Below are 27,674 nucleotides of genomic sequence, written 5' to 3' on the forward strand. Positions count from 1 at the left end.
CGGCTGGGGAAGTGATGGCGACTGTTTTTTGGGATAGTCATTTTAATCGATTATCTTCAAAAAGGAAAAACCATTACAGGATCATACTACGAATCATTACTTGACAAGCTGAAGACAGAACTTGCGGAAAAACGGCCACATTTGCAGAAAAAGAAAATCCTGTTTCACCAAGACAACGCACCGTCTCACACCTCAGCGGCTGCCATGGCGAAAATCCACGAATTACGGTTTGAACTACTTGACCATCCGCCTTACTCACCAGATCTAGCCCCAAGCGACTTCTTTTTGTTCCCTTTGGTGAACAATTATTTTGCAGAGAAAAACGCCGAGTACTATTTGGACGGGTTACAGAGATGGGAGCATCGCTGGGAGAAGTGTGTAGAGTTATAAGGAGACTATGTTGAAAAATTAAAAAAAAAATCTGAAAAAATATCTTGTATCTTTGTTAGGTCGGAAACTTTTCAGACCACCCTCGTACTATACAAAACAGTAGGTACTTTAAAAAAATCCGTGTTTAATCTTTTATATATTATTAAAAAACCCCAAAGTTAAAAAAATAATACCCCTTTTTTTTCTATCCAAAAAAATTCCCGAAAATGATGAAAATTTGTGGCTTCTAAATCTATTTCCTCCCTTAATAGATGGTATGACTTTAAACGAAAGTGAAATTAATAATTTCCAAATTGTAGTCCAGATTTCAATGTTTATTATACAATTTTTTTTTCATCGTCTTATGGACAATATTCCGAAATAAACTTTTATTAATACAAGATTATTGCAAACTGCTAATCTCATTATCAAAATTGTTTTGATTTATAGGTATATTTAACAATCTTTGAACGTAATTTTGAATAGCTGACATTTTATGTTGAAAAGGATAATTTGAAATCAGTTGATCTGTTCGAGTTCTGTCCGAAAAGGAAGAGAATGGCCCATAGCTAAACCCGTAGTATGTTTATAAATTTTATTATTAAAATTGAAAAAAGGTAAAAAATCTTAACAAAGACGTAAAAGAAATCAACATTTTTATCATTTCAAATTTTAAAAACTTTTAAAGCTCGTTTGCTAGGAATATTCATGAGTACTTACATTACCATAAAACCATAACCATTAAAACATTATTGGGACATTGAACAGACAACTAATTCAATTAAATTGTTAATAGTACAAGCTAATTTAACACTTCTAAACGAAATGAACTAGTAATTTTTTATTTAAAACAACGAGGGGCATTAACGAAACTTACAACAGGTCTAATAGGAATATTAAGTTTATGTACTTTTTAAAAATAAAATATATTATCTTGAAGTCTCTCCAGTACTAGTTTGAATCGGCCGCAGCGAAAAACTCGAAACATTACAACAGCCAGCCTCATTACTCTCGTCACTTTTTTCTGTTTTGCCATAAGGGCCGTATCCCTCCTACGTGCAAAGTGGTCAAAGATGGCTTAGATCCGACCTATATAAACTAGCTACCGGGTTCCTGGCCAGTATTTGCCTAAGTCGAAGTAGTCGTAGTTGGTACTGACCACGTATCCCGTAAGATGTTTCTCAAGGTTAGTGCTATTGTTTTCGCATCAATTGTCTGTTTAATTGTGGTGATTAGTGGTTTGTTTCACGTTTTGCCGAAACTAAAGGTCGCTGAATGAGCTTCCTTATTAAATATTAACGTATGATATCCATTTTAATAATAAGATCATTAAGGCTGATACTCTCCTGATATGAGAATGTCATCAGAAAATTTACCATGCTTTTAAATGAAACTAAAATAAATTCGTTCATCAAGATGTTAATTTTAGACGCTTCTGAAACATATGCTATAGAATAAAATACTACATTTCAAAAACAAAAGAACGTAGAACATTAAAATTAAAAAAATATAGTAATTCTTCTTACTGCAAGACATGTAATTATTTAAACCAAATTTATATTTATATGAAACTTTTGACATTGAGTCTGTATATTTTTCACAAAAAAATTACTAGGATTGTTTTGTTTTAAATACAATATATGCAGTCATTTTCTATAATTATGTATTTGTGACATTTTCTGTTTTTATTTAGTTGTATTTCTATCAGACTGAAAAAAATATTTTTTAAACAAATACCCCTTGTGCCAAAAGGAACAGTCAACGGGTTGATTTTACAAATTGCCCAACCAGAAAGTAGGTAGATCATTCGTAGTAAGTTTCGAAAAACTCAAAATTCAAATTCACTTAAAACAAAATGTGAAATTTTTTTTGTTTCGTTTATCTCGTTCATAGAAATACACTCCATACAAATATAAGACATCATATTCAACCATCATCAAATTTTAAGGGATGATTTGAAGCTTTTTAATTTTTTTCCAAAAAATTTTGTATTATTCCATAGAATAATATAACAGTTTAGTCTCTCAGGCTTGTAAATTCTGGATTTTTGAAATTCTCACTTTCTAGTCTAGTTCTGATGTTCTCTGATTCTGACATTTAAAGATGTTGAAGTCAGGGGAGGCTCGTGAAAAGTGAAGTGATCTTTTTTCGTAACGAAGCATGAGACCTTTTTGTAGGAGATGATTTTTAGGCCCATAACTTTCGTGGATTGCAAAATATTTTTTTTATTTTTCACAAAACTATGTTTCTTTCGTAGTTATACCCATGTAAATTTATATTTTGATACTAAAACCCTCTTTTCAAAAGTCATAAACTGTAATTTTAAGATAAACGAACATTTTTGCTAAAACAAAAAACTAATCAGTTAATTTATGAAAAAAAAAATATATATTTTGCACATATACATCCAACCTTTTTCGAGATTCCAGGGTGGGACTCAATTACTTATTTCATAAATTTCATTCAATTTTTTTATCACGAAAGTTCTCTTTGTGGGTTAGAAATTATATCCTAATAAACGGTATGGCCCCGATAATATTTATTAGAATGAAGCTTGAAGATTTTCAGATATGTTTACTTTATTCACAAGATATAAATAAATGTAGTCTTTAGAATTTTGTGTTATTTTTCAATTGAATTTGTGATAAATTTGTCCGTAACGTATTAAGTAATATTTTGAAAAACTGTCCAAATATTAAACCCATTACCAGTTCATTGTAATTCTTCAGACAAACCTTTTCTGAATATAAATTTTATGATCCGAAAATTTGAATCTTGCTTTATCATACAAGAATTTTACTGCATTTTTCTCTATGTTTGTGATGATATGAACAGTACAATGCAATGTAGTCATCAAAAGCTCAGAATAATCATTGCCATCCAAATAAATTTTTGGAGAAACACTCCTCAGAAAATGAAAAATTGCCTCGAAAATAATTGTTCCATAGATAGACATATTGTATGATGTTTATTCTATTATTACATCGTCTTTTAATATTTTAGCCAACAATGATCCATGTTCTCAGAGTAGTTAAAAGAAAAAAGTAATAATGGAATAAACATTATACCATATCGGTTGAATGATTTCTGGGCAGGTTGCCACGTCGTCGATTTACAACTCATGACGTTTCGAGAGACATATCGCTCTCTTCAGAAGAAACTACGAAAAAAAAAAAAAAATAAGACAACATCAACAACAATAGCAGCAGAAAAAAACAAAAAAAAAAAAATAAAAAAAAAAATAAAAAAAAAAAAAAGCACAGGGAAAAAAAAGAAAAGACCCCTCACATAATATATAAAAAACACCACATTGAAAAGACACTTTTAATATTAAAAAAAAAGTCCCAAAAGGGGAAAAAGTGAGAGATATTAAAAAAATATGTACCTACCAAATTCACCAAAGAATACGAGGTTTCATTGTTGGTCAACATTTGTGAATCACCCTGTATAGTGATGTGTATTTTGTATTTGCCTGCTCTTTTCAATGGAGATTCTTGGTTAGGCAACCTTTTAAATAAATAACTCTTCACTGAATCTTTTGGCGTTTTTTATTAATTTTCAAAGTTTGTTCACATACGAGTATGACACAATACTGAAAAATAAACAGGTACATAGTTTTAAAATTACTAACAACCGATTCAACCACCTGGGAAACGTATTTTAAAATTAAAAAAAGTAACTTCAAAATGGCCTGCTTTATAAACAACGTGAAAGGAATCTTTTATTTAAAATACTATGGAATCTAGGGCCTTCAGTGGCAGTTTTTTCAAGTATTTCCACCAGCGGTTGATATAGTTTTATAAAAATTAAGTAAATTTTACTTTACCGCAATTAATTTACTAAAAGTTGCATAATATTTGCACTTTTAGAGATATTTGGGCAAATGAGATATTTTAAAAAAATTTTAACATCCTGTATATTGAAAACTAAGTCGTTTAGGACATAAGTTCATGAGAACAGATTTCCTTAAAATTGGAACCTTCTGAATCACATTTGAAGTAATTAAATAACACCCCATTATTTTCTTTCAGTTTATGATGGTAAAATAATAAAATTTTTGAACGTACTGTATATGCCTACATATTTCCTACACATTTTTCAGATAACCACTTTGACGGCGTTCGCTGCCATTGCCCGGGCAGGAATTTTACAACCAGCAGCTGTCGTAGCTCCTATAACTGCTGCTGTCGTAGACAACGACTACGACCCTAACCCACAGTACGCCTACGGGTACGACGTTCACGATGCTTTAACGGGAGACAGCAAGAGTCAAGTCGAAAGCCGCAACGGAGACGTTGTTCACGGTAAGGCGGAGTATACAGGGTGATTTATTCAAGAAAGGTGATGACGTAAATTTGTAGGAAGAAAACTATCAAGTCACCTTATAACAACGTCATATTAACATTCTTAAAAAATAAATAGTTATCCTTGTTTTCTTTGGTTATAAATGATTCCAGGTTCTTATTCTCTAAATGATCCTGATGGCACCCGTCGTACCGTTGACTACTCTGCCGACCCGATCAACGGATTCAACGCCGTCGTCCGAAAAACTCCCCAGGTACCAAATCATGCCGTCTTGGTGGCCAACGTAGCACCCGTTGCTCATTTGGTAGCTGCTGAGGCAACCAAATCCAGTAAGGCCGTACCTGAGTTCACCCCTGTTGCTTCTATATCGCCTGAAGGAGCTTCGATTTCTTCCTTAGTGCACACCTCCAGCAGCGTGGTTCATAACAGCGCTCCTGTCGTTGCACACTTGATAGCTCCCATTGGTAAATACATCTGCTTATAATATAATCTTTTCTTTTATTGTACATTCATTGAACAAAATTCTATTTCTCATACACAGATTCTTTTATAACAAAGTATGGGCATCATATTCATTAAAGGAGAAGGTACATGTCTGTGCCCTGTGGAACACCGAACCTCCACAATAGACAATATTGTCCTGGAATCAATTCATATTTATGTTCGTCTATTTAATTTACTAAACTAATTTTATGATCCGCAAGACCAGTTTGACCACAATGTAGTTCTGAAAAGTAAACAATAAAAAAAAATTATCTATACCAATACATACATTAGTGTGAGAAAGTAAAATAACTCCCTGGTTACTCATAATGCAGAAAAAAAGTTTATATAAAAGTTGAACAAAATCAAGAAACCTAAACTACAAAATTAATTTGAAACATACAGGGCGATGATTAAAAATGGGGTACGCCAAATATTACATTTTTAAATGGAACACCCTATATATTTTTAAACATATGGATTTCGGAGAAAATTCTATGTATGGCAATATAAACAGTTTATCATTTTAGTCATGAAAAAACATGACCTCGAAGTAGTTATATTAACTTTTAGCTACTAACACTTGGAACAAAATTATTAGACAGAGTTATAGGTAAATGTTAGACAAAGCCTCCTATATTAGCTAATATCCATATTTTATACAGGGCATTTTTTATAATACGATCATTTTTAGAAAGTTTAAACATGACCTAAAATTTTTCAAATGGAACAAACACCCTGTATTTTATTGTTCTATTTTATTCAAATATCGGTCCACTTCAACTTTTATTAAGTATGTTCTACACCTAAAGTTGTTAGTTTTTAGCAACATTTCTGAAAAAACTTAATTTTTATTATTTATTACCACAAATAAATATTAACTAATAAAATTAACTCAAAATGGAATGATAAATTATGAACTGACATGAAGTTGACACAATGTGACAGTTTTTCCAAAGCCATTTCGTGCAACCCAAAATTATAAAAATTAGGTGTTTCTAGAAATGTTGCTATATCTTAAAAACTAACAACTTTAGGTGTAGAACATGCTTAATAAAAGTTGAAGTGGACTGATATGTGTATAAATCAAGTTTGAACTTTTTAAAAATGATCGAATTATAAAAATGCCCTGTATAACATATCAATATTAGCTAATGTAGGAGTCTTTGCCTAACATTTGTCTATAACTATGTCAAATATTTTTGCTTCAAGTATTAGTAGTTGAACATTAATACAGCTTCTCGAGGTCATGTTTTTTCCAAAATTCGAAGAATTTTCTACATAACTTGGCAACCCTGCCCTAAAATCTTAAACTGTTTAAATTGCCATATATAGAATTTTCTCAGAAATCCATATGTTTAAAAATATACAGGGTGTTCCATCTAAAAAATGTAATATTTGGCGTGTCCCGTTTTTACTAATAGCCCTATATGTTTCAAATTGATTTTGTCCTTTAGGTTTTTTGATTCTGTACAACTTTTATATAAACTTTTCTTCTGTATTATGAATAACAAAGAAATTTTACTTTCTCACACTAATGGCCCACCCTGTATATTATGTCCTTCGCCTAGAATATGGTGAAAGATTATAAAACCCCTTTTATCACAAGACATTTTTCTTAACAGAGAATTTAAAAATGTATTTACTAAATTTAACAGCTCAAAACATACTAGTGGTTCCATGGCAATCTTCCATGGCAAAAAATGCGTTCGTTTTAAAAAAAATGTAATTTTTATATTTGAAATGCAAAAGCCATTAGTTGTTTATTGCTTTAAAATTGCAAGCGTTTTTTTCTAAATCGGTTTTTCTATTATTTTTTTAGGAATTTCATCGTTCACTTCACCCCTTGTCTCTTTGTCATACTCTGCAGGAACTTATGGTTATGGAAGACCAACCCTATATTCAAGTCTGCAACATTACAAAGCTGCTCATTATTTGTAGATGGTTTTCTGGAAGCAATTTGTACTTTTCATAAAATTAAATAATTTATTATATCAACAAATTTCGATTTTTTTTTTCTAAACCATAAAATTACAGCTAATGTTGGTAAAAATTTAATACATCAAAAGCAAATATTTCTTTTACTGTGTTTGATATTTGGTAGTATTTAAACCTTATTATTTCTAAAAAACTATTATTTGATTTTCGACCTTTCATCTTTTTTATTCGATTATTGCTGCCAAAGGCATTTTACAATATAGAACCCGGTTTTGACCTGAAAAGGTAAAAAATAAAGCCTGATAGGCAGGAACAAAGGACCTGGGCACGTTTTCATCTAATGAAAAAATACCGCTTACTTTTTAATAATTGCGAGCATTTTTATTAATCGGATTGCAGACATTCTGTTTTTGTAGGGAGAAATTCCGATCACTACTTCTATTGTAAAAGAATACAATCATTTTTTCACTCGTTTCTTGCTTTTGTATTGTTTGCGTAACAACTTTTTTAAATTTGATTTGTTGCCTTGTTTTCTGTAGGTATATGTATAACAACATACGTCTACAAAAAATATTAATATCTGCAGAAGCGTGTTGTTAGTGGGATTATTTTGCAAAATACAAAAATTACCTAACCTATAAAATAATATGTTAGCATTGTTTCTGTATTTATTATTAATTAAATCAAATATTCAAATAGCTGCAAAGCTAATTAGATCAAATAACATTATTTTGTATAAATTTGCATGCACAATTTATGGCAAATTAAACATTGCACAAGTTAAAACAATTCATACTGATTTATCAAATCCCACGAATATTCAATTTAATGTGTTTACAGAACTGTTTCATCGAACATTTTTTAATTATGCTCGATAATGGGTTTAAAATCAACAAAATTAAGAATAAAATAAACAAAGAGTTAAAATTATTTAAATTATTGCATTTTAACATTTATTTGTCTAACTTGGTTAAATACAGGGTGTTAATTATTAACATGCTTAACGTAGATTAACGAAACTGAAATGATTGCAGAAATACCAGGAAACACAGTCATTAAGAACCCTAGACCTTCGACGCCACTGAATTTCGCCGGTATTTCTAAGAAAAAATATTTATTTTACTGGAAAAACGAACCATAACAATAAACAATACAAAATTTCACATATGATTAGGTAAATACACGGATTTGTGATGAGTATAATGTAATTTTAAAACCGTTTGAAAACTGCTGATTTTCATAGAAGATGTTCGATGTACCCACCATTTGCTTGCACACAAGCTTCAGCGCGATGTATCCAATTCGCTCGCATGAGTTGCAACGATGTCGCAGTTGGTCGATGTCACGTACTTCCGTGGAATACACAACACTATTCATATATCCCCACAAAAAGAAGTCTAAAGGGGTGAGGTCCAGGGACCGTGGAAGCCATCTAACTAGACTGCTGCAGTCTATCCAGTGATCCTCCCACATCCACCCTAAGATTGACAGCTGAAGGTCGTTTGGTTTATGTACTATGTAAGACCTCACACATATGCGAAAATCAGCCTTGGTAAAATGACTACCCTCAAAATGTCACGGGCTCTCGGACTATACACAGATACATGCAAATGCAATGAACTGAATTCGTTTTGTACTCGTTATTTTATATAAAGCTCGTCGTAACTGAAATTGTATTCACATATTAAGCTGGTTTATGAAATGCTAGTTGCAAATCACACACATATGAAATTAAAGTTGCTTGTTAGAACGCTTTATGAAATCGTACACGACATAACAAATGAAATAATTAAATGCTAGAATGAGATATTATTAAAGCTTTCGTTTACCTTTACTTGCAAAGTTTATTCCAAAGTTCAAAATAATGAGATTTCAAGTTAAGTTCCAACTACTCTGTTGAATAATGAAAGCTTCAAAATCTCACCAATTAGAGGGATAATTCTGTGCTACCAGTTCAATGATTACACTGTTATACGCTTCTGTTCAAACGTAAGGACTTTGATTTCACATTCAATACTTTATTAATTAATTTGACATTAATTACAAGATTATTTTCGTTTTTTCTTCTCTTGGTAGCAACTTATTATTAATCCATTTATTCTAGGAAAACACCTGAGGCGTAGAGAATCACTTCCAAACGATAAAACCTGCATCAAAGCGATCTTTTTACCTCTGTTGCTTCTCATTCCGGTAATCTGCCGTGGCAAATTAATTGCTCAATTAGGTGGGTATCGCGAGCCGGCAGGTAATTGCATTCCATTTATCATAACAAAGGAAGAACGATGCGGCACGTGCAATTAGTGGTTTTAAGCGGTGTAAATTGTGCTGTGAACTCGCTACAAGTGCATACTTTTGCTTTCTTAATCGGACGCCAGTTAATTGGTCTAGTTCTGTAAAGAATACAAAGTTAAATGTGTACTCCGATAAATGTGGTGGAAATTTACAGGAAAATGTAACGGAATTGGAACATATACAGTGTGTTCCCGGATGGGGCGCTCGTGTAACTTTTTAATTGTTGATTTTTTGAGAAAAAGTTATTTTTGATAAAAAGTTTTGCTCATCTTGTAAAGCCATGGGCAGTAATCAAATATGTAATAAAACATACAGGGCATCCAAAAAATTTTAAAATGTGAAATTTTTCCTACGGAAAGTGGCTTTAATTTTTGTTTCCGTTAAAAACCGTATTCAACGAAGTTAAGAAATGCTTAAATACGGGGTTTAGTTAGAAAAGAACAATAATCACATTTTGTAAATGAAAAGACACCGCAGTTTTTACTCTACATTATTTAAGTTTGATTTACACTGATGTGACTACTTGGTGTGCTGCTACAGCGCGTGTGCCTAGAGAATTCTGCTAGTGATCTAGCAGACCACGTGTTTAGATTAATTTGTGGCGTAGTAATACAGTTATATGTGACTATTATATTAAGGAGGTATATCGGGATCCGAGGGAAATGAGGAGCGCAGGGGGGTATGCTTTTCTTATGGGACTAAAGCCCGCTGCCAATTTGAAAAAATTAAATTCTATCGGAATTATTTGCGATAAACATTATCTATATAGCAAATAAATCTACTCAAATGCACATAGCATACATATTGACTAATTAACAACGTAAAAATATCATATTTAAGTAGTTTTAAATTATATTTAATGAACGCATAAAGACTATGTAGATGTGGCAACAGCGCTAATAATTGACTAGCAGTTGCACACACTGCGAACCTACAGACCTCGGACATCGGAGATATTGCGCGTCAAATTCGGGTAAAGATGCGTACGCGTTCAAAAAGGTATTGTGTGTAAATTATGTACAATATAATTATTATATATAGCAAATATATCGTATTATCCTCGCGAAGATTTGTATCCTTTATTTAAAATCCGTAAATCATGTGAACTGGTAAAAACATCGAGAAATATGTTAATTTAGTTCGAAAGAAATGAAATGACACTCGCGCCCATCTCTCGTCCAAGTCAAAGAAAATGTTGGATGTAATTTTGAAGGTTCTGTGATAGAAATTACACTATTACTCACTGTTCGTGTTTTTAATCTCTATTTTAGTAATGTTACAAAAGTTTTGCAACTGCAGCTAATTTTTTAGATATAAAGTTTGCTGAGAAATATTTATGTTTCTTTGTTATTCCGTACAAATGCTTTTATCTCAAGTATTACTAATTATATTAATCAAGTAAAGAAAACTTTATGTAACCCTAAATATTGCTGGGTACTTGTATATTAAAAGGAATTATCAACTGTATTTTTTATTCCAATAAATATATCACAGCTTCCTAGTCTTTTTTTAATTAATCTAGTTTTTTAAAAACATTACAAAAAATCATCTGTTGTGGATAATTTATTGTTGATAACAATGTACATGGGATTTTGGAAAAATGTATATGTTTGAAATCAATCGTTTTTATCAAGTTTTTCAAATTTATTCCCTCCTTGCTGCCAGCTGATTGCGACGTTGCCACATTAATCCTCAAGTCAGACAGAAATGCAATTATTGGTTTCTGTTTCTAATTAATACAGCTGTACTATGTTCAAAACTTACATTAGTTTTACATCAAAAATAAGATAATACTGTGTACTATCAATGGAAAAGTTTTGTTTCACAATTTCTACATTTTTTTCTCAGTTATGGGCAAAAAAAGAGCTTCACCGTCCATCTTCGCCATATAAAGCTATGTTAAAATGAACAACTTTTAACAAGAATATCTCAAAATCTAGATTCAAAAAAAATTTCAAAAAAATATGACGCACAGAGGGAGCACTGGGTAATACGCTATATAAATTTCAAATACATCAGTGCATTTGAATAAACCCGATATACCTCCTTAAATATTCATGAAAAATATCAGTATTAACCATATTGAACTTTTACAGGCATCAGGATTATAGTTTACTACTACAATTAAGACCCATTTTGTTTATCGTTTTACTTACACTATGGAGAATATAATAAAAAATTATCATCAAATGATCATCAAAATTGAAGGGACCGCAGCACTAAACATAAAAAGTTTCTATAAACGTATGTCTGTAAATGCTTGTTTATTAAGAAACAACCAAAATTTTAAAGATCAACAAATTGGCTGAAGACACGAATTCAAAACAAAGTCAATTTAGAATTACGTGTCGAAAATTTGACATTGTTTTAATACCAAAGAAAGTAAGTTGTCAGAGTAATAACAGTGGTGTTTGATGTTATAATTATGGAGTTTACCTTCCAAGAGCATGCTGCTATGCACTTGATTTATTATGTAGGTAAGTGTGGTCTCAAAATGGACAAAAATGTAGTGAGTAATTTTATATAATTTCTTTATGAATGTAGACATTAATACAGCTAAATCATTGAAGACTCTCCTATGGCATACTGATGAGTACTATAGTATGATCGTATTCGATGCAAAGTAGAGCAAAAAATTGTTGGTCTTTTATCAAAAGAAAATCGTGTCATCATTTTTAGGACGCGTAAAATGAACCATTTCAAGTTTAAAATGAAATTGAATGTAAAATCGGAAATACCGCATCATACGCATTGTGTTCAATTAGCGGTTATACGTCAAATGGCGAGCTTTGGTCGTAAATCAGAGACCGCCTCCAAAAAAACAAGTAAACAACAGGTGCGCGTACAGAAGTAAAATGTAGTAAATATGTGGAATTTAAAAAACAAATTGGATTTATAATATATTACATATAAAATAAATAGTTTATGAGAATAAAGGAATTTTTGTAGGAACAGGGGTGCTAGACGTAAACTGATCCCTTCATCCCTTCATAATGCATACAGAAATTATTCAATTTCTAATCCCCTTAAAACCGTACTGCACTGGATCTCTTGACAGGCAATGATTTATTACTTTGCATCCTACTGCAAAAAGTTCGAAATCGATATATGTGTGGTGATTCTATTGACTTCTATCTTAGTTGTTTGCTAGGTACTATACAACATTATTACTTAAAAACTATTTTATACAATCAGTTACAAATGAATATGTCTTAGGTAAGTCCAAAATTATAAATCCTAGATCAAACGAATGTACGCCACTGACGGAATAATTATTATTTGACAGCTGGCCCTCGAGCTTCCCCAAAGCCTCCAAAGAGACGAAAGCACGAAACCGTCGCCGATGAAGAACCTTCGAGCTATTCTATGTCGCTTTTGATATTGGCAGTGACTTATATCTTCGATCCAATTTCACGTCAATCAACTTCGGGTATTACAGGCAGTTTATCAGTGAAAAGGTAATTAGCACGCCTTAGTAACGTTAGACAATGTTGCGTCGATGAATCACGATTCGCAATTAGAGCTGAATTGATATTCCCATACGATACGGCTGCGGTATGAATCAATTATTAGCTGGATGATGAGGTTATTTGTCACAATTAGACCGTACGCGACGATAGAGAACATCTAGAGGCATTGCTTTGCTCAAAAGTGGCAAAAATTTGACGTAAATGAAAATACATCGCCTACAAAAATTAATTTATAACTACCAAATTAAAATTCAAATCCCTTAAAAGAGCATCTTCTATCATGTGACTTGAAAGTAGCACACCTTGTATGTATTTCACTACCTGACAACAAATTTAACTGGACGAAACGCCACTAGATTTCAGACTAACAGAAACACAATATTGGATATTAAAGCTGACTGCATCAAATTTTTGCGGACAAAAACCAACTCGGACATTGGCAAATATTGAACTAAAAAAAAAAAAACGGCGGGGAATTATGATTTTAATGTTCTCCTTTGTTTGATCGTTAAACATTTTGGGAATTGACTTTGGCAAAATTGCATCAATACAAAGGTTAATAGTACGAATGTAACATGCAACAATAATTCCCTTCAGTGAATTAAATATAAACATTTTTAAATCACTTTAAATCTCTTATCAACATACAAAATATTCAAAATGAATATTTGGTCTGAAGTGGGTAATTTTATTAGTCCTGTTATATTACCAAACAGGTTAAAAAATGGAAAAAACTATCTTATTTCTTCTTAATAAAACTTTGTTACATTTATTAGAAGATATATCGTAGTTACTCCGCCACAAAATGTGGTATATGCATAATGGTTCCACAACATTTACTTGCTACCAAAATCGTTTAAAGGGCATTTTGAAATTAAAAGTTTATTCTTCTCCAGTGGAGAATGACTAGCAACTATACAGGAATATTTTAAATGCGGTATATTTTAAGAAATATGCAGAAAACATGGAACAACTGCACCCAGTTTAAGCTAAGAATAAAGTTTTGTATACAGGGTGTTCCTTAAGTAGAGGTTAAAAATCCAGAGGTATATTCTGTGGCCAAAAATAAGGGTTTTTTGTTGTATAAATCAGTTTTTAATTTTTAATTTCTAAACCTCTTGAGATAATTTAACCAAATTCAGTGTGCATATTTAGTATGGCAGTAGGTATGAAACAAAAAATTACCAGCTTTAGAAACTTACCAGCGGCGGAGGTGTGGGTACCATCGACCATTATTTACCAAAAAAATATACAGGGTGGGCCAACAGTGTGAGAAAGTGAAATAATTCCCTTGTTACTCATAATACAGACAAAAAGTTTATATAAAAGTTATACAAAATCAGGAAACCTAAACTACAAAATTAATTGATGATGAGTAGAAAAGGGACACGCCAAATATTACATTTTTTAAATGGAACACCCTATATATTTTTACACATTCTATATATGGCAATATCAACAGTTTATCATTTTAGTGCGGGGTTGCCAAGTTATGTAGAAAATTCTTCGAATTTTTGGAGAAAGCATGACCTCCAAGAAGTATTAATTTTCATCTACTAACACTTGGAACAAAATAATTAGACAGAGTTATAGGCAAATGTTATACAAAGGCTCCTATACTAGCTAATATCGATATTTTATACAGGACATTTTTTATAATACGATCATTTTAAGAAAGTTCAAACTTGATTTTTTCAAATGGAATACCCTGTATTTTATTGTTCTATTTTATTCACATATCGGTCCACTTCAACTTTTATTAAACATGTTCTATATCTAAAATTGTTAGTTTTTAACAGTTATGAAAAAAACTAATTTTTTATTATTTTCTAGAATACCACAAATAAATATTAAAAATTAACTCAAAATGGAATGATAAAATATGAACTGACAAGTTGACACAATGTGACAGTTTTTTCCAAACTTATTTCGTGTGACCGAAAATAATAAAAATTTGGTTTTTCTAGAAATGTTGCTATATCTTAAAAACTAACAACTTTAGTTGTAGAACATGCTTGAAGTGGACTGATATGTGAATAAAATAGAATAAAATACAGGGTGTTCCATTTGAAAAATTTTAGAAAATCAATCAATCATTAAAAATGATCGAATTATAAAAAATGCCCTGTATAACATATCAATATTAGCTAATGTAGGAGTCTTTGCCTCAACATTTTTCTATCTGTCAAATATTTTTGCTCCAAGTGTTAGTAGTTGAAAGTTAATACAACTTCTTCGAGGTCATGTTTTTTCCAAAATTCGAAGAATTTTCTACATAACTTGGCAACCTCGCACTAAAATGTTAAACTGTTTATATTGCCATATATAGTATTTTCTCAGAAATCCATATGTTTAAAAATATACAGGGTGTTTTTACTTATCGCCCTGTGTGTTTAAAATTAATTTTGTCCTGTAGGTTTTTTGATTCTGTACAACTTTTATAGAATTTGTTTCTGTATTACGAATAACAACGGAGTTATTTTACTTTCTCACACTAATGGGCCACCCTGTATAATAAAATAGGTCATCATATGCGCCATTGTATTATATTCACTTTTTGTTTCTTTACACTTTTTTGTATTCCAAACCGATTAACAACAAAATTGATTTATTTGACCAACTGCATCTTTACAGTTATTTAAATTTCATAAACATATCTTAGGGAGGCCATGCAAAACAATAATAATAAAAAGCCGTCATCTTATTTAATATTGTGTATTGTCAGATTAAGCTTATTTTTTAAAAAGATTAAGTTGTAATAATGGCTTATGCATATTGAAATGCTGAAATGGCCAACCAATATTGTTTACATTTATGGCCTTGCAGATGGAAATGGTACTGAGGCTAGACGAATTTATATGGAAAGATTTTCAAATCATCTAACTCCAAATCCAATAATGTTCAGTTTAACGTCTTCTGGAGTCAGGCTCATTTCAGAAAGGTCTAATTCTTGGAAGACCTTTGAGTGTTAGATCGCCTGAATCGGAAGAAGCTGTTCTACATGAAATTGAAGAAGACCCAAATACTAGTATTAAGAAGATCGCTGCAAATCTTAATGTGAAATTTATATTAGTTTGGTTCGTTCTGAAGTAGCAACAGTTATACCCGTATCACAAACAAAAGGTTCAAACCTTACTGTCGCAAGACTATCTTGCTCGTTTACAATTTTGGCACTAGATTTTGCAAAAAATTTAACAAAATGTTGACTTTCCGCTGACATATTGTTTACGGACGAAGCTAATTTTGCCATAGATGCTATAATGAACTTCAACAATAAACACGTTTAGTCTGATGAAAATCCTCAATACACGCAAAAATTGAAAAATTTATCAGGAAAATTGAGGTCATCTAGCGGTGGTCAGACGAAGCGATTTCGGATATACAAGTAGGTGAATTAGTCTAATTCGGTCTCTTTGAGCTCGGGAACCTGTGTCTTTCATTGTACACGTACATACGGAACACCCAGTATACTGTCATGTAAAGAAATTATAGATAAGTAGTAAGACGTTGTTACTATGAGAGTATTACGCATACAAGGTATATCAAAAATCTATGACACAATTTCGGCGTGATAGAGATCTAGCCACCTATGCACCAGCGCCTACTTCTCTCGAACAATGCCCCGGTGAGACGGCCAACACCCTGAAATTAACAAACGAAAGTATGACGCGAATCAAATCTGGCGATCTCCGCAAGGTCATTTCTTCGTATCATTATGCAACGGTGAAGAAATCAGAGCAGTTATATTAGATATATAAGGACCCATGTAGGGACATCGAATCATTCTCAACTTGCAAATCGATTTCGACCGCTTGTACACAGAGTGCAAACATGATCTTTAAGGTATGTGCTAAGTGATAGTGATTAAATGTCATTTGAATTGTGAAGTAATTGTAAGTAGTGGGTGGTTCGTGTTCTCAGTTTGATACATATACTGTAACATTTTTTGTATCCACTGAAGAATTGATTTACCGATAGAAAGAGTTATACAAGGTGTCCCGTTCATGTTTCAAAAAAACTCGTGTGCAAGTTCCCCATGGAAAAAAAATAGGGGTAGTTCATGTAAAGTGTTTTTCTTAATCGCTCTATTTTCGAGATACACTGTGTTGAAGTTGTTACTTTCCAAATGGTTTTTCTTAATTATCTAAAAATCAGCTAAAGATAAAAATGTCAAAATTTGTACACGAGTAAACATCAACTGTGCGTTAAGAATGTTCAAACGGTTTCTTTCTAAAAAGCACTGTCGCCGATACAGGTAATTGGAGGGGTACAATCGAAAAAAAAATATATGTTAAATGTCAAAATTTATTACATTTCTAAACGGTTATGTAAACTCTAAAGGATACTATAAAAAAAAGGTAAACTCGTCGAAATTCAGTAGCATGTACCATTTTCGAGAAAAATGAAGTTGTATAGAAGGAAATGGGGGACAATGTCAGTATCTACTGTAGTATTTCGCATTTGCACATTTATTTAATTGTGCAGCTGTTTTGTTCTGTATGTCTCCGAGTCTGTTTCCTAATATTTTTCTGTTTTTATCACTTTTTTAAGCATTTATGTCCATCAACAATTCAGTCCATTCACCAATTGTTTATTTTAGTAATAGTAGTGTAGTAGTTTACAAAATCTAAAATTAGTTAATAATAGATAATTAATTACCATAATCTGTTTATTTTGATTTACTTTTTTAAATATTAGTTTACAACAAACTGAAACTTAATTTGATTTTTTTTAGTTAATAAAATGTTTTACAATTTAACTGTTTCATGTGATACGTAAGAAATTAAAATTATAGTCTTAAATGCAAATACTGTTGGTAGCTAAATGTCTTTAGCTCATTCAATGGTAAGGTCCTCTATCAATTTAATATTTTGTTAATATACTTGTGTAAAATGGTACATGCTACCTAACAGTAATCCTTTTTTTTGTAGTATCCTTTAGAGTTTACAGAACCGTTTAGAAATGCACTATAGTTCATTAAAAATATTAATTAAATACGCTTAAAAAAATTTAAGAGAAAAACACCGTCCGTGAGAACAACAAATCGACAAAAATAGGTCAATCCAGCTAGTTTACGTTGGCCCTGTAGAGTCGATAAACAATTATCACAGATTTCTTGGATACGCTGCTATTAACAGAACCGGACTCAGTTTCATAAAGGAAAAATGATTATGTTCTCAGAAAATACCTAGCAGCGCAATAACATTAATATTAAATAGTATAAAATTACCCCGCAAAGTTTAAAGTTATCAGTTACTTGCTAGAAAAATGACGACCCAAACTTCGTTTTCAAATAAACCCTAAAAACACGATTATTTAGAAACTATAACATCCTCGAAATGAAAATCATATGCATACTACTTCTTTTTTAAAGGACAAATTCTGCAAAATGTATTTTTTTTACTTTGACTTAAAAATGAAGCTAATTTTGTCTTTTTACTTAATATTGAGTAATTATTTGCAACAACTTACTAATGTCTCTTCATATTATAAAATAAGAATTATAATTTAACAAATGTTCTCATTTTTTTAATTCAAGCTCCTCGCTCTCGCCGCCATTGTCGCCGTGGCCAAAGCCGGCGTCCTCCCAGCCGCCCCCCTGGCCTACGCCGCCCCCGCCATCGCCAAAGTAGCCGCCCCACTCGCTTACGCCGCCCCCGTAGCCAAGGCCGTAGTAGCCGAAGACTACGACCCCCATCCACAATACCAATATGCCTACGACATCCAGGACGGCCTCACAGGAGACAGCAAGAACCAACACGAAGTCCGCGACGGAGACGTCGTCCAGGGCAGCTACTCCCTGGTGGACCCTGACGGTTTCAGGCGTACCGTAGAATACACTGCTGATCCCCACAACGGTTTCAACGCTATCGTACACAGGGAACCGCTCGTACAGAAGGCGGTAGTGGCTAAAGTGGCTGCCCCCGTCGCCTACGCCGCCCCTGTAGCTAAAATCGCCACCCCTCTTGCCTACGCCGCCCCTGTAGCTAAGGTCGCCGCTTACGCCGCTCCTCTGTACCACCACTGATGAATTTCAAATGACTGTTTATAATTTAGGTATTTATTAATAAATTTTATTTATTCTATTGCATTTTGTATTTTATTTGTTTCAAACACCTCGGACTCGGAATGATAAACATTCAATTCGTGATAATTTTGAATTTGGGATACGTGTATTTTATGATCTATTATATGTTTTCTATAACAACATCAACTATAAAAATGTATAGATAGATATAAGTTGTAGTAAATTGTTTGAATTGATTAAACCAGTGTAATTCAAAGTGATGTTACTGTAACAGTTATTTCAACACACGTCGAAAGCACAGGCTAATAGATATTCAAGCAATTTTGTGAGTGGTACGTGCTTGTCATATTACTACACCATGGACGTAGAAAATTTAAAATTTCCTTGGTGCTTCTTGGTTGCTTAAAGACAGGGTGAACCGACATTTTTTTAATGAGACGCTCTATATTTTATAGTATAAATAGATAGCCCTTTTAAAGACGAATTCAGCATATAAGGTTATGCGTACTTTTTTGTCATAGTTGTCAAAAAAATCTAAAAAATTGTCTTTTATATCGTACTCATGACTATTTCAAACAATCATAGTATCTTCTGTACTTTAAAAAACGTACCTACTCTTTATTAATCATTTTCTACTTACTCTGAAGCTTTTTTTTTCTCAAAAAAAAAAACACATCAATAAACAGATTCACCAGAGTACCTTAGGTATAATGTGAATCGTTTTAGTTCCAATTCAGTTGTTAAATTATTTAAAAAAATCGTTACCAATTTAAGCGATAAACAGATCATTGAAATTTTAATTATGATTGGATGTGGAAATAAAATCCGCAGTCAACAGGAGGTATGTGACTTATTTCACCATAAGTATCCAGACCAGAGAATTTGTCGAGCTACAATAAGTAAAATATCCAAAAAGTTTGAAGAAACCGGAAGTAAAAAAGATTTACCTAGATCAGGAAGGCAAAGAACGGTAAGCAAAAATAACTGTCAAAATGTGATGCTCGCCGTTACTAAAAATTATCACTCATCAATTAGATCTATCTCAGCCAACTTTAACTTGTCGAAATCCTCAGTTCAGAGAATCTGAAATCTGAAATGTGGCATCCTTACAAAGTTAACGTCTTACAAGAACTATGGGTAGATGAGACTGACGAAGCAACTTTTTGCTTAAACAGAACCATGAACAGGCCAAATACCTATAGTCTGTTTAGAAATGAAAGAGAGCAATAAAAGCTTATTATGTATGCAAATCGTAAATAAATGTAGTACTGGTGCTTATATTCAATATTTTTATATTATGTATTATCGGTATAGATGAGGTGTACTTTTAAAAAAACTTTGTGTGACCGGGTTGTACTAAATTGTAGCAGGTAGCTAAAATTTAATCCCCGACAATCCGTCTTTGTCTATGCCGCTTCAATTTCTCGGTCCATTTCTCTTATAAGTAAACAATATAAAAACAGCATTTCAAAACATGAGGCTACTTTAAGCATCATAACCGAGTTAAGAGGGTTTTTAGTAATTCAAATAAAATTATTCAATATTATTATCAAAATATTTATTTAAATTTAATGAATAGACTTTTATTCCACACAAAAATATATGTATTTTGAAAATTCAAATTATGGTGAGTAAATGTAGTGTTGTATAAATGTACAATAAAGAAAATAAAAAAGTAGGTATATTAAAATTCATCCTCTGAATATTCTGATGAATTATCTTCGTCTCCTAGATTGATAACGATAGGTTCCACAGTAACGTCAATTAAATTATCGAGTTCCCACATTTTCTCCTATTCTTTTTGTACATGATGTATACATCTTTGCCAGTTATCTGCAGTTACTCCTTCCAAGGATTTTTTTAACAAAATTCTTCTCATTCTGAGAGAGCGCACATCTTTTCACGCGTTTAGCAGGTAGGTAATCTGATAAGCTCGACATTTTACCCAAACAATATTATATCCACTGGCACAATAGTCGCTAAACACAAGTCGAATTTTACTCTACTGCACTAGCACGTCTTCGTATATTCAGCTCTAAGACTGGATTGATCTGTCACAATACACTGGCTCCTACCCTATGATGTATCCAGTAAAATATACTAATGTACACCCATTACCTATTAGCATTAGTGTTACCCGATAATTACCTGAAACAAATATTACCACGCCCATGGCCGGTTCTTATCTCGGGGTTTTATTACTCTCTTTCATTTCCAATCCGCATTGGATGCAAGAAAAACATACTGCGACCTTATTTCTTTGAGGGCAATTTGATAGACTACATTTATTTAGATTTTTTTGCATTTTCAACTGCTTCCAGACCTTGAATTAATTTTTCCTAACCCCAATAAGCACGATATGCCTGCTGGTGATGTCTGGTTCCAACAAAATGGTGCCCCTCCACATTTTCGCCCCGATATAAGAAATTACCTTAATGAAGTTTTACCAAATCGATGGATAGGCAGAAGAGGGTCGCTTGAATGGCCATCACGCTCCCCTGACTTAACCCCACTAGATTTTTTTTTGTATATAGAGCGTCTCATTAAAAATTAATGTCGATAATGTTATAGGTCTGTCAAACATGGCTTAAGAAAATATTGCAGAAAGGGACAATCTCTATTTACTAATTGACCTGTTCCAGCGATTTTTGTTCAATCATTTTGCGACACGGTATATATGTACATATGTTTTAAGCATGGATACAGCGGTACGGAACTGTAGCTACCATTTCACTATTTATATAAACCGCCATTTTGTACTTGATTACACTATAATTCACTAAAAATATGTCTCTGGACAATAGTATTAATACATTGGCGTTATATGCAAAAATTAAGAAAATTGAAAATATTTTATCTAGGGTTCAGACATGTTTTTCTAAGTTTACTGGAATGAAATTTCATTTAATTATCTTTTAATAGACTCCTAGATATAATAATAATCAGAAGTGGATCATAATTTGGCATAAATTAAATGAATAAAATAAATAATATAAATAATAATAAAAATAATAAAATAAAAGAAATGGAAATGTAAAATTAGTGGTCATATTTCAATTTTTTTTTATATAAATTTAAAAATGAATAGATTTTTGATAAAAATTGATACAGGGTGAGATTTTACAAAGAGTAGAATAACGTGGTATTATTAAAAAAAAATCACTACTACGATTTTTCAACACTTTGCTCCCAAACAAAAAAAATCATAGCAAAGTAAGAGCTGTAGAAGTTATAATTTCTAAATAAACGATTTTTTTGGGCTTATTAAAAAACATTCGATTTGTTGTTTACTTATCATGGCAATGGCTTGTATACATTGGAACATTCTGTATAAACATTTAAATATACATGCTGCCTACTACTTACTTAGTTTATGGGGACGTATAAAATAGATGCATGGAACAGCAGGAACAAAGCCTAGCAATGAACTGAAATGAAAACTGGGAAGGTGAGCCGAATACGATTTGTACCCTGATTATACCCTGTATAATTTAAATAATGTATTTATTTTTAACAATAAAAATAAAATAAATTTTGTCTTCGCTTATAATAATTTATATAAATAGGTATAGTTTGATTTAGAAATCAGGCAAAACTTTTTTTTACAATCTATAAAAACTTGCGCCTAAATCCCGCCGAATGTGACGCCTATATAAGCTAGTAACTAGTAGTAAGCTGATCTATACTCCGGACATGATCGTTCTACTTTAGAAAGTTATATAAACATGAGTGTTAGCAATGACCCTGTAAGGAATTTCTATGATGGATAGTGTGACTTTCGTCTTTTATTGCTCACAGCACACGTGTCTACGTTTAGCTTGATGGTTCAATGCAAATAATATCGAGAGATTTTATAATATACAGGGTGTTTCTTAAATTTAGTGCATAATACAATTCACCAAACTTATTAACCAATATCTAATATAGAAACAAAGCTAATAAAACGGTCCGAAATGTTCATTTTTACGGACGAATTGAATATAAAATTTCAATGAGTGAATTTTTGAAAGCATATGTAACTGGCAGTGAATTATTAAGCATACCACATCAAAACTATTTCAGCTTTGATTGAAAAATTAATAATGCACATAACCCGCCTATTACACCCCGTTTTTTATTTTATTACCTGCATCAGTTTAATTCTGATAGATGCAAGCTTTATATCTCTAATAATTGTGCATGTAACGGCCGTTTTTATTTTATTACTTGTGTGTGCAGATCCATATGTTTGCCTGGATCTGTTATCGGTTAATTACGGCTAGTCGACAAAACATCAACGGGTTTTATTCGGTGGCCGTAAAACAGGATATAACAGAAATACATGCCTCCCTTGTTACACACTGACTATAAATTTTAATAGTTTCGTTGCCTTGATATGTATAGATCTATTATTTTATTCATGAACGGCTTTTTAATATTTCCCGAATGCACAATACGTTTTCTGAATAATTCGAACATTTCATGGAAATTATTAATCAAATAATTTTATGAAGATAGAAGAATTCTGACTAAAAAAGTGTTGAATATGGCTATATTTATGTTGTCAATTGTTTTTTTATACCTAACTAATATTTGCTCTTTTTACTGAATTTGCTATTTAAAAAACATGTAAACTATTAGATATCGTATTTTTACGCCATTGCAAAGGTATTAAAGTAATTCAAACAAATGCAAACATTTTTTGTAAAAAATCTTTCCAAATGAAGACAATGTTCTTTGAGAAATTTAGGTATGCAAAAAAATATCTAACCTCACTGTCGCAATATCGACACTTAAGAACCTTGTTTAAAATTACTTATTTGCGGACGAGTTATCTTTTTTTCTTTATTTAAAATTTTACCACCGGAAAAAAAAATAATTAAACAAAACAAACAGGGACTGTGTGCAAAACCGTACTTATCTTATCAACTTCCACGTCACCTGTTACATGAGTGTTGTATAATAATGAAAAAGTAATATTAACGGTCGATAGAAGGAAGCACAAAAAAACAAGCGCTTAGGTATTGCATTCTGGAAGGAAGCCTAAAGAGTCGTAGACAGTCAGCAAAAAAAGAAAACGCCTAGGTCTGGAAGGAAGCCTAAATAGTTGAAGATAGGCAGTCAATGTGAGGACAGCGCGGAGTGAAAAAGTAAGACGATCAGTGTAGTGCGAAAAATATAGAAGTAGTGGAAAATTAAGTGTGTAACCCGTATTAGTTAGCAGGTATTAGTTCCGTATTAGTTCTTTAAGTACTTTGTTGTTAATTGTTCTATGTAATCTTATGATTGTGATATGTTTCACGATAATAATTCTTTGTATGTTTAGCTTCCATTGCTTTATGCTCAAGGGCATATATTTTTCTAAGGTAAAATTGTTATAATTATTATTAACGATTGCTCATTATTTATTTCATGCTAAAATATATATACTGTGTGGGCGCCCAGACATTACAATAATGACTCCTTTGTTTCACATCTAACTTGTTTTTGTCATGATTACGTTGTTCGTAAAAATATAGATGTTTCATGATAATAATTCTGTATATGTTTAGCCTTCACTGTCTTACGCTCAGGGGCGTGTATTTTTCTAATATAAAATTGTTACAATTATTATTAAAGATTGCTCATTATTTATTACGTGTTAAAATATGTATATTGTCGTGACTGCCCAGATATTGCATTAACGACTTCTTTGTTTCACATTTAACTTGTTTTATCATGATTAGGTTGTTCTTTGATTTCTTGTGCTCACTTTATGTCATACGTCTATACGAGCCTTGTTGAGTTTACTAACATTTTCGCCCGTGCGGAACGAATCTGGATTAAGCTCGATTGCCTCCCGTATGGGACTCCAGTGTTATGAAGGATCTTCCGAAATCTCAACTATGGCTGGATTGCCTCCCGTATGGTACTCCAGTACCTTCCGGCTCTGCCGGCTAACTAACACCAAACCTCTTCAGTTTTACTTGGAAGTGTGTATGACTAATATGAGGTAACAGATGACATTTAGTGACACATTAAATGAGACAGGTCTTATTTATCATTAGCAAAGGATCTTAATTTATGCCTTTTGTTAGCGGTTGTTTTGCATTTATATTTGGGTGGTAAGAGCAACGATCGTGGGTTTCCCTGCCATGCTCTTTCCCCGCAGGAGCTCTAGGTGAGCCTGGCACTCTCATTTTATGTTAAATGATTGTTAATGCTTTTGTTGTTCTTTCTATTTGTCACATGTTTAATTTGAAGATTGTTGTACATAAATAATAAAGTTAGGTGTATTTACTCTGTCTTTGTTTTATAAAATTAAACCATACATCCCCTCAAAAAAAGTTAGTAGCCAGCGCCTTCCGGTCAATTAAAAATAGATACACACAACGTAGATATTCCTTATGACGATCACATATTTTTAGCCACAACTACGTTTTTATATTTTTTTTATCGAACCTGGGGTTGTTATACTACAACTGTTTGTTTAAACTTTGGAAATAAATCAATTTACGTAGTGACTGTGAACTGTGCCACAATTGAATATTGGATTTTAGGTGAGTTCTCTCACTGAGCACACTTGTTTAGTAGAAATAGTAACTAGTAAATATGATGGTGCTAATCTGTATAATTGATTGGCCAGTTACTAGTAAGTTTAATGACATTTGATCTGAACAAGTTATCTGTGCATTTGAGGCACTTTACTGTTTGCTCGTCAGCACTGACGGTGTAGAGATTCACGGATAATGTTTTTGTGTGTTTGTTGAGGCGTGTCTACTATCGCGAGTTTGCCCTTTGCATCCATCCACACCTGGAGCTGGGGGCCTTTGTGCTAATCAGAGCCACAAGACGGGCGGAACACTCTTGGTGGGTACTTCCTGAGTTTGCCCCTAATATCCATTGCATATCTGGAGTTAGCAACTTGGTGAGGTGTGAGGTGTCAAGAACGGTACGAAAATGTTTAGATCTTATTAGATATTTATCTCAGATATTTATGTTTTTCTTTAGGTACACATACAGGGTGATTCATAACTCTGATACAGAGCAGGTACCTGTAGATGATATTAAAATTTGCCGATTTGTTATGTAATATTTTTTTCTGGGATGTACCATTGAAGAGATATTGGCCTCTGAAGAAGAACGAAAAATTTTGATTTCGTAAAAAGATTGACATGCTGTTAGTATTGGTGTTTTGTGAGGGTTATTGTTAACGACATATACAGGAGTACCGAAGAAGATTTCCTGATCGATTGATTCCACACCGGGAGACCTTTGCTGATATTGAGAGGATGGCTCGAGATACTGGATCATTTCTAGTCAGCAACAAAGGAGAACGAGTTAATCATGCAGTAAACGCACGAAAAACGCACAGTATTGAAAATGACCCTCATATAAGCACTAGGCGAATATCTAGACAATTTAATATACTTACCACATGCCACGGTCCATTGAATTATAAGGAATAATCTGCTCCATCCTTATCATATCCAAAATATTCAATAATTGTTACCCCAAGTTAAAGACTAACTTTTTGTAATTTCATTTTGCGTCAAGGTATTCAATAGAAGATTTTTTTTACGGACGAGACCTGTTTCACTGGAAGAGAATCACAAATTTGCATAATTTCCAAGAATATTTCGATGAAAATCCAGATGCAATAATTCCTCGCCATTTTCAAGATGAATTTAAAATAAACTTGTGGGCTGGTATTGTCGGACGTTATTTCGTTATTCCACCAAACCGACTGAATGGCGAAAATTATTTATTTTTTTTTACAAAATACTCTCCCTGGGCTACTCGAGGATTTACCTTTGAAATTAAGACGTCAAATGTGGTTCATGCACGATGGTGCTCCACAGCATTTGGTGCTAATGTACGAGACTTTTTGAACCAGTAGTTCCCGAATAGGACGAGGAAAAAATTGTTCGGAAAATTGGGAAAATTGGCCACCAAGATCACCAGATCTGAATAAACGTGACTTCTTTCTCTGGGAGCTTTAAAAGAATTTGCTTATTTTTTACACCGGTTTTATTTGAAGCAGATTTATGGAATCGTATAAATAATAAATGCAACGCCAAAAAAAAATGATCCACAGTTATTGCGCAAAGTAGACTTTTCGGCGGAGGGTAAATTTATATATTAGAGAAAATGGTGGCCATTTGCAACAGCTTTTATAGTGCTATTTAACAATATCGGTAGTTCATGTGGTTAAATTTGAATTTGTTAATCTTAGTTTGTAAGGTTCTCCTTTTTTTTAACATGTTAAAAGCAAAATAAAGAATGTAATTCAGTGAAATTTCTTTTCTTAATACTTTTTGGTAAACGTCAAAAATGACACATTATATAGTAGCCTACTACTCGTAAAACTGCATAATTTACTTTTTGTCCAATTCAGTTAGTAATGATGCTGTTTCACAAAATCCCAATTTTCTCAAAAACCGTTATTTTGTGGAAGAATGAAAAAATGAAAGAGTGAAAAAATGTTTAAAATTATTTTAGTCCAGACGGTATCTGTTTCAAAAAGCCATATTTGGGTGAATCGTATATCCACAGAGATTTTTGGCTTTTTAGCTTTCAAATATCACTATAAATGAAAATTTTTCTATGCGCATAAAAATAAACGTGGGCTTAACTTTTGGCGGCACAATATGTTAAAAAAATTCGAAAAATGTCATATTTTTCTTCCTATTTAATTATGTATCTTTTCAAGAGTTGATTTTAGGCGAAAATGGAAGAGGAAAAAAATGTTTGTAATTAAATTTTTTACAATACATGACTGGTTACAAATCGAATGAATCATGATTATTATGGTAAAAATCGAAAAAATC

General features: G+C 32.3%; 2 protein-coding genes across 2 annotated transcripts; both read left to right on the forward strand.

Annotated features, from left to right (window-relative positions):
• Positions 1 to 1,503: 1,503 nt before the first annotated feature.
• On the forward strand, positions 1,504 to 7,103 carry LOC108907321 (larval cuticle protein A3A-like). The gene is made up of 4 exons (XM_023454263.1): positions 1,504 to 1,555; positions 4,472 to 4,673; positions 4,827 to 5,138; positions 6,980 to 7,103. Exons 1-4 carry the CDS (start codon positions 1,544 to 1,546, stop codon positions 7,096 to 7,098), a joined length of 645 nt encoding a protein of 214 aa, XP_023310031.1. The 5' UTR covers positions 1,504 to 1,543; the 3' UTR covers positions 7,099 to 7,103.
• Positions 7,104 to 18,372: 11,269 nt separating this feature from the next.
• LOC108907324 (larval cuticle protein A2B-like) lies at positions 18,373 to 18,885 on the forward strand. Its single transcript, XM_023454264.1, is given in 1 exon segment — positions 18,373 to 18,885. A coding segment is annotated over 1 exon segment (513 nt).
• The last annotated feature ends 8,789 nt before the right edge of the window (positions 18,886 to 27,674 follow it).

This window comes from Anoplophora glabripennis, unplaced genomic scaffold (assembly GCF_000390285.2).
Source record: "Anoplophora glabripennis isolate ALB-LARVAE unplaced genomic scaffold, Agla_2.0 scaffold20, whole genome shotgun sequence".
NCBI classification, from domain to species: Eukaryota; Metazoa; Arthropoda; class Insecta; order Coleoptera; family Cerambycidae; genus Anoplophora; species Anoplophora glabripennis.

Coding starts and splice junctions, on each gene's coding strand:
- LOC108907321 (XM_023454263.1), top strand. Junction 4,674..4,826: donor CAACGGAGACGTTGTTCACG/GTAAGGCGGAGT, acceptor AAATGATTCCAG/GTTCTTATTCTCTAAATGAT. Junction 5,139..6,979: donor ACACTTGATAGCTCCCATTG/GTAAATACATCT, acceptor TTATTTTTTTAG/GAATTTCATCGTTCACTTCA.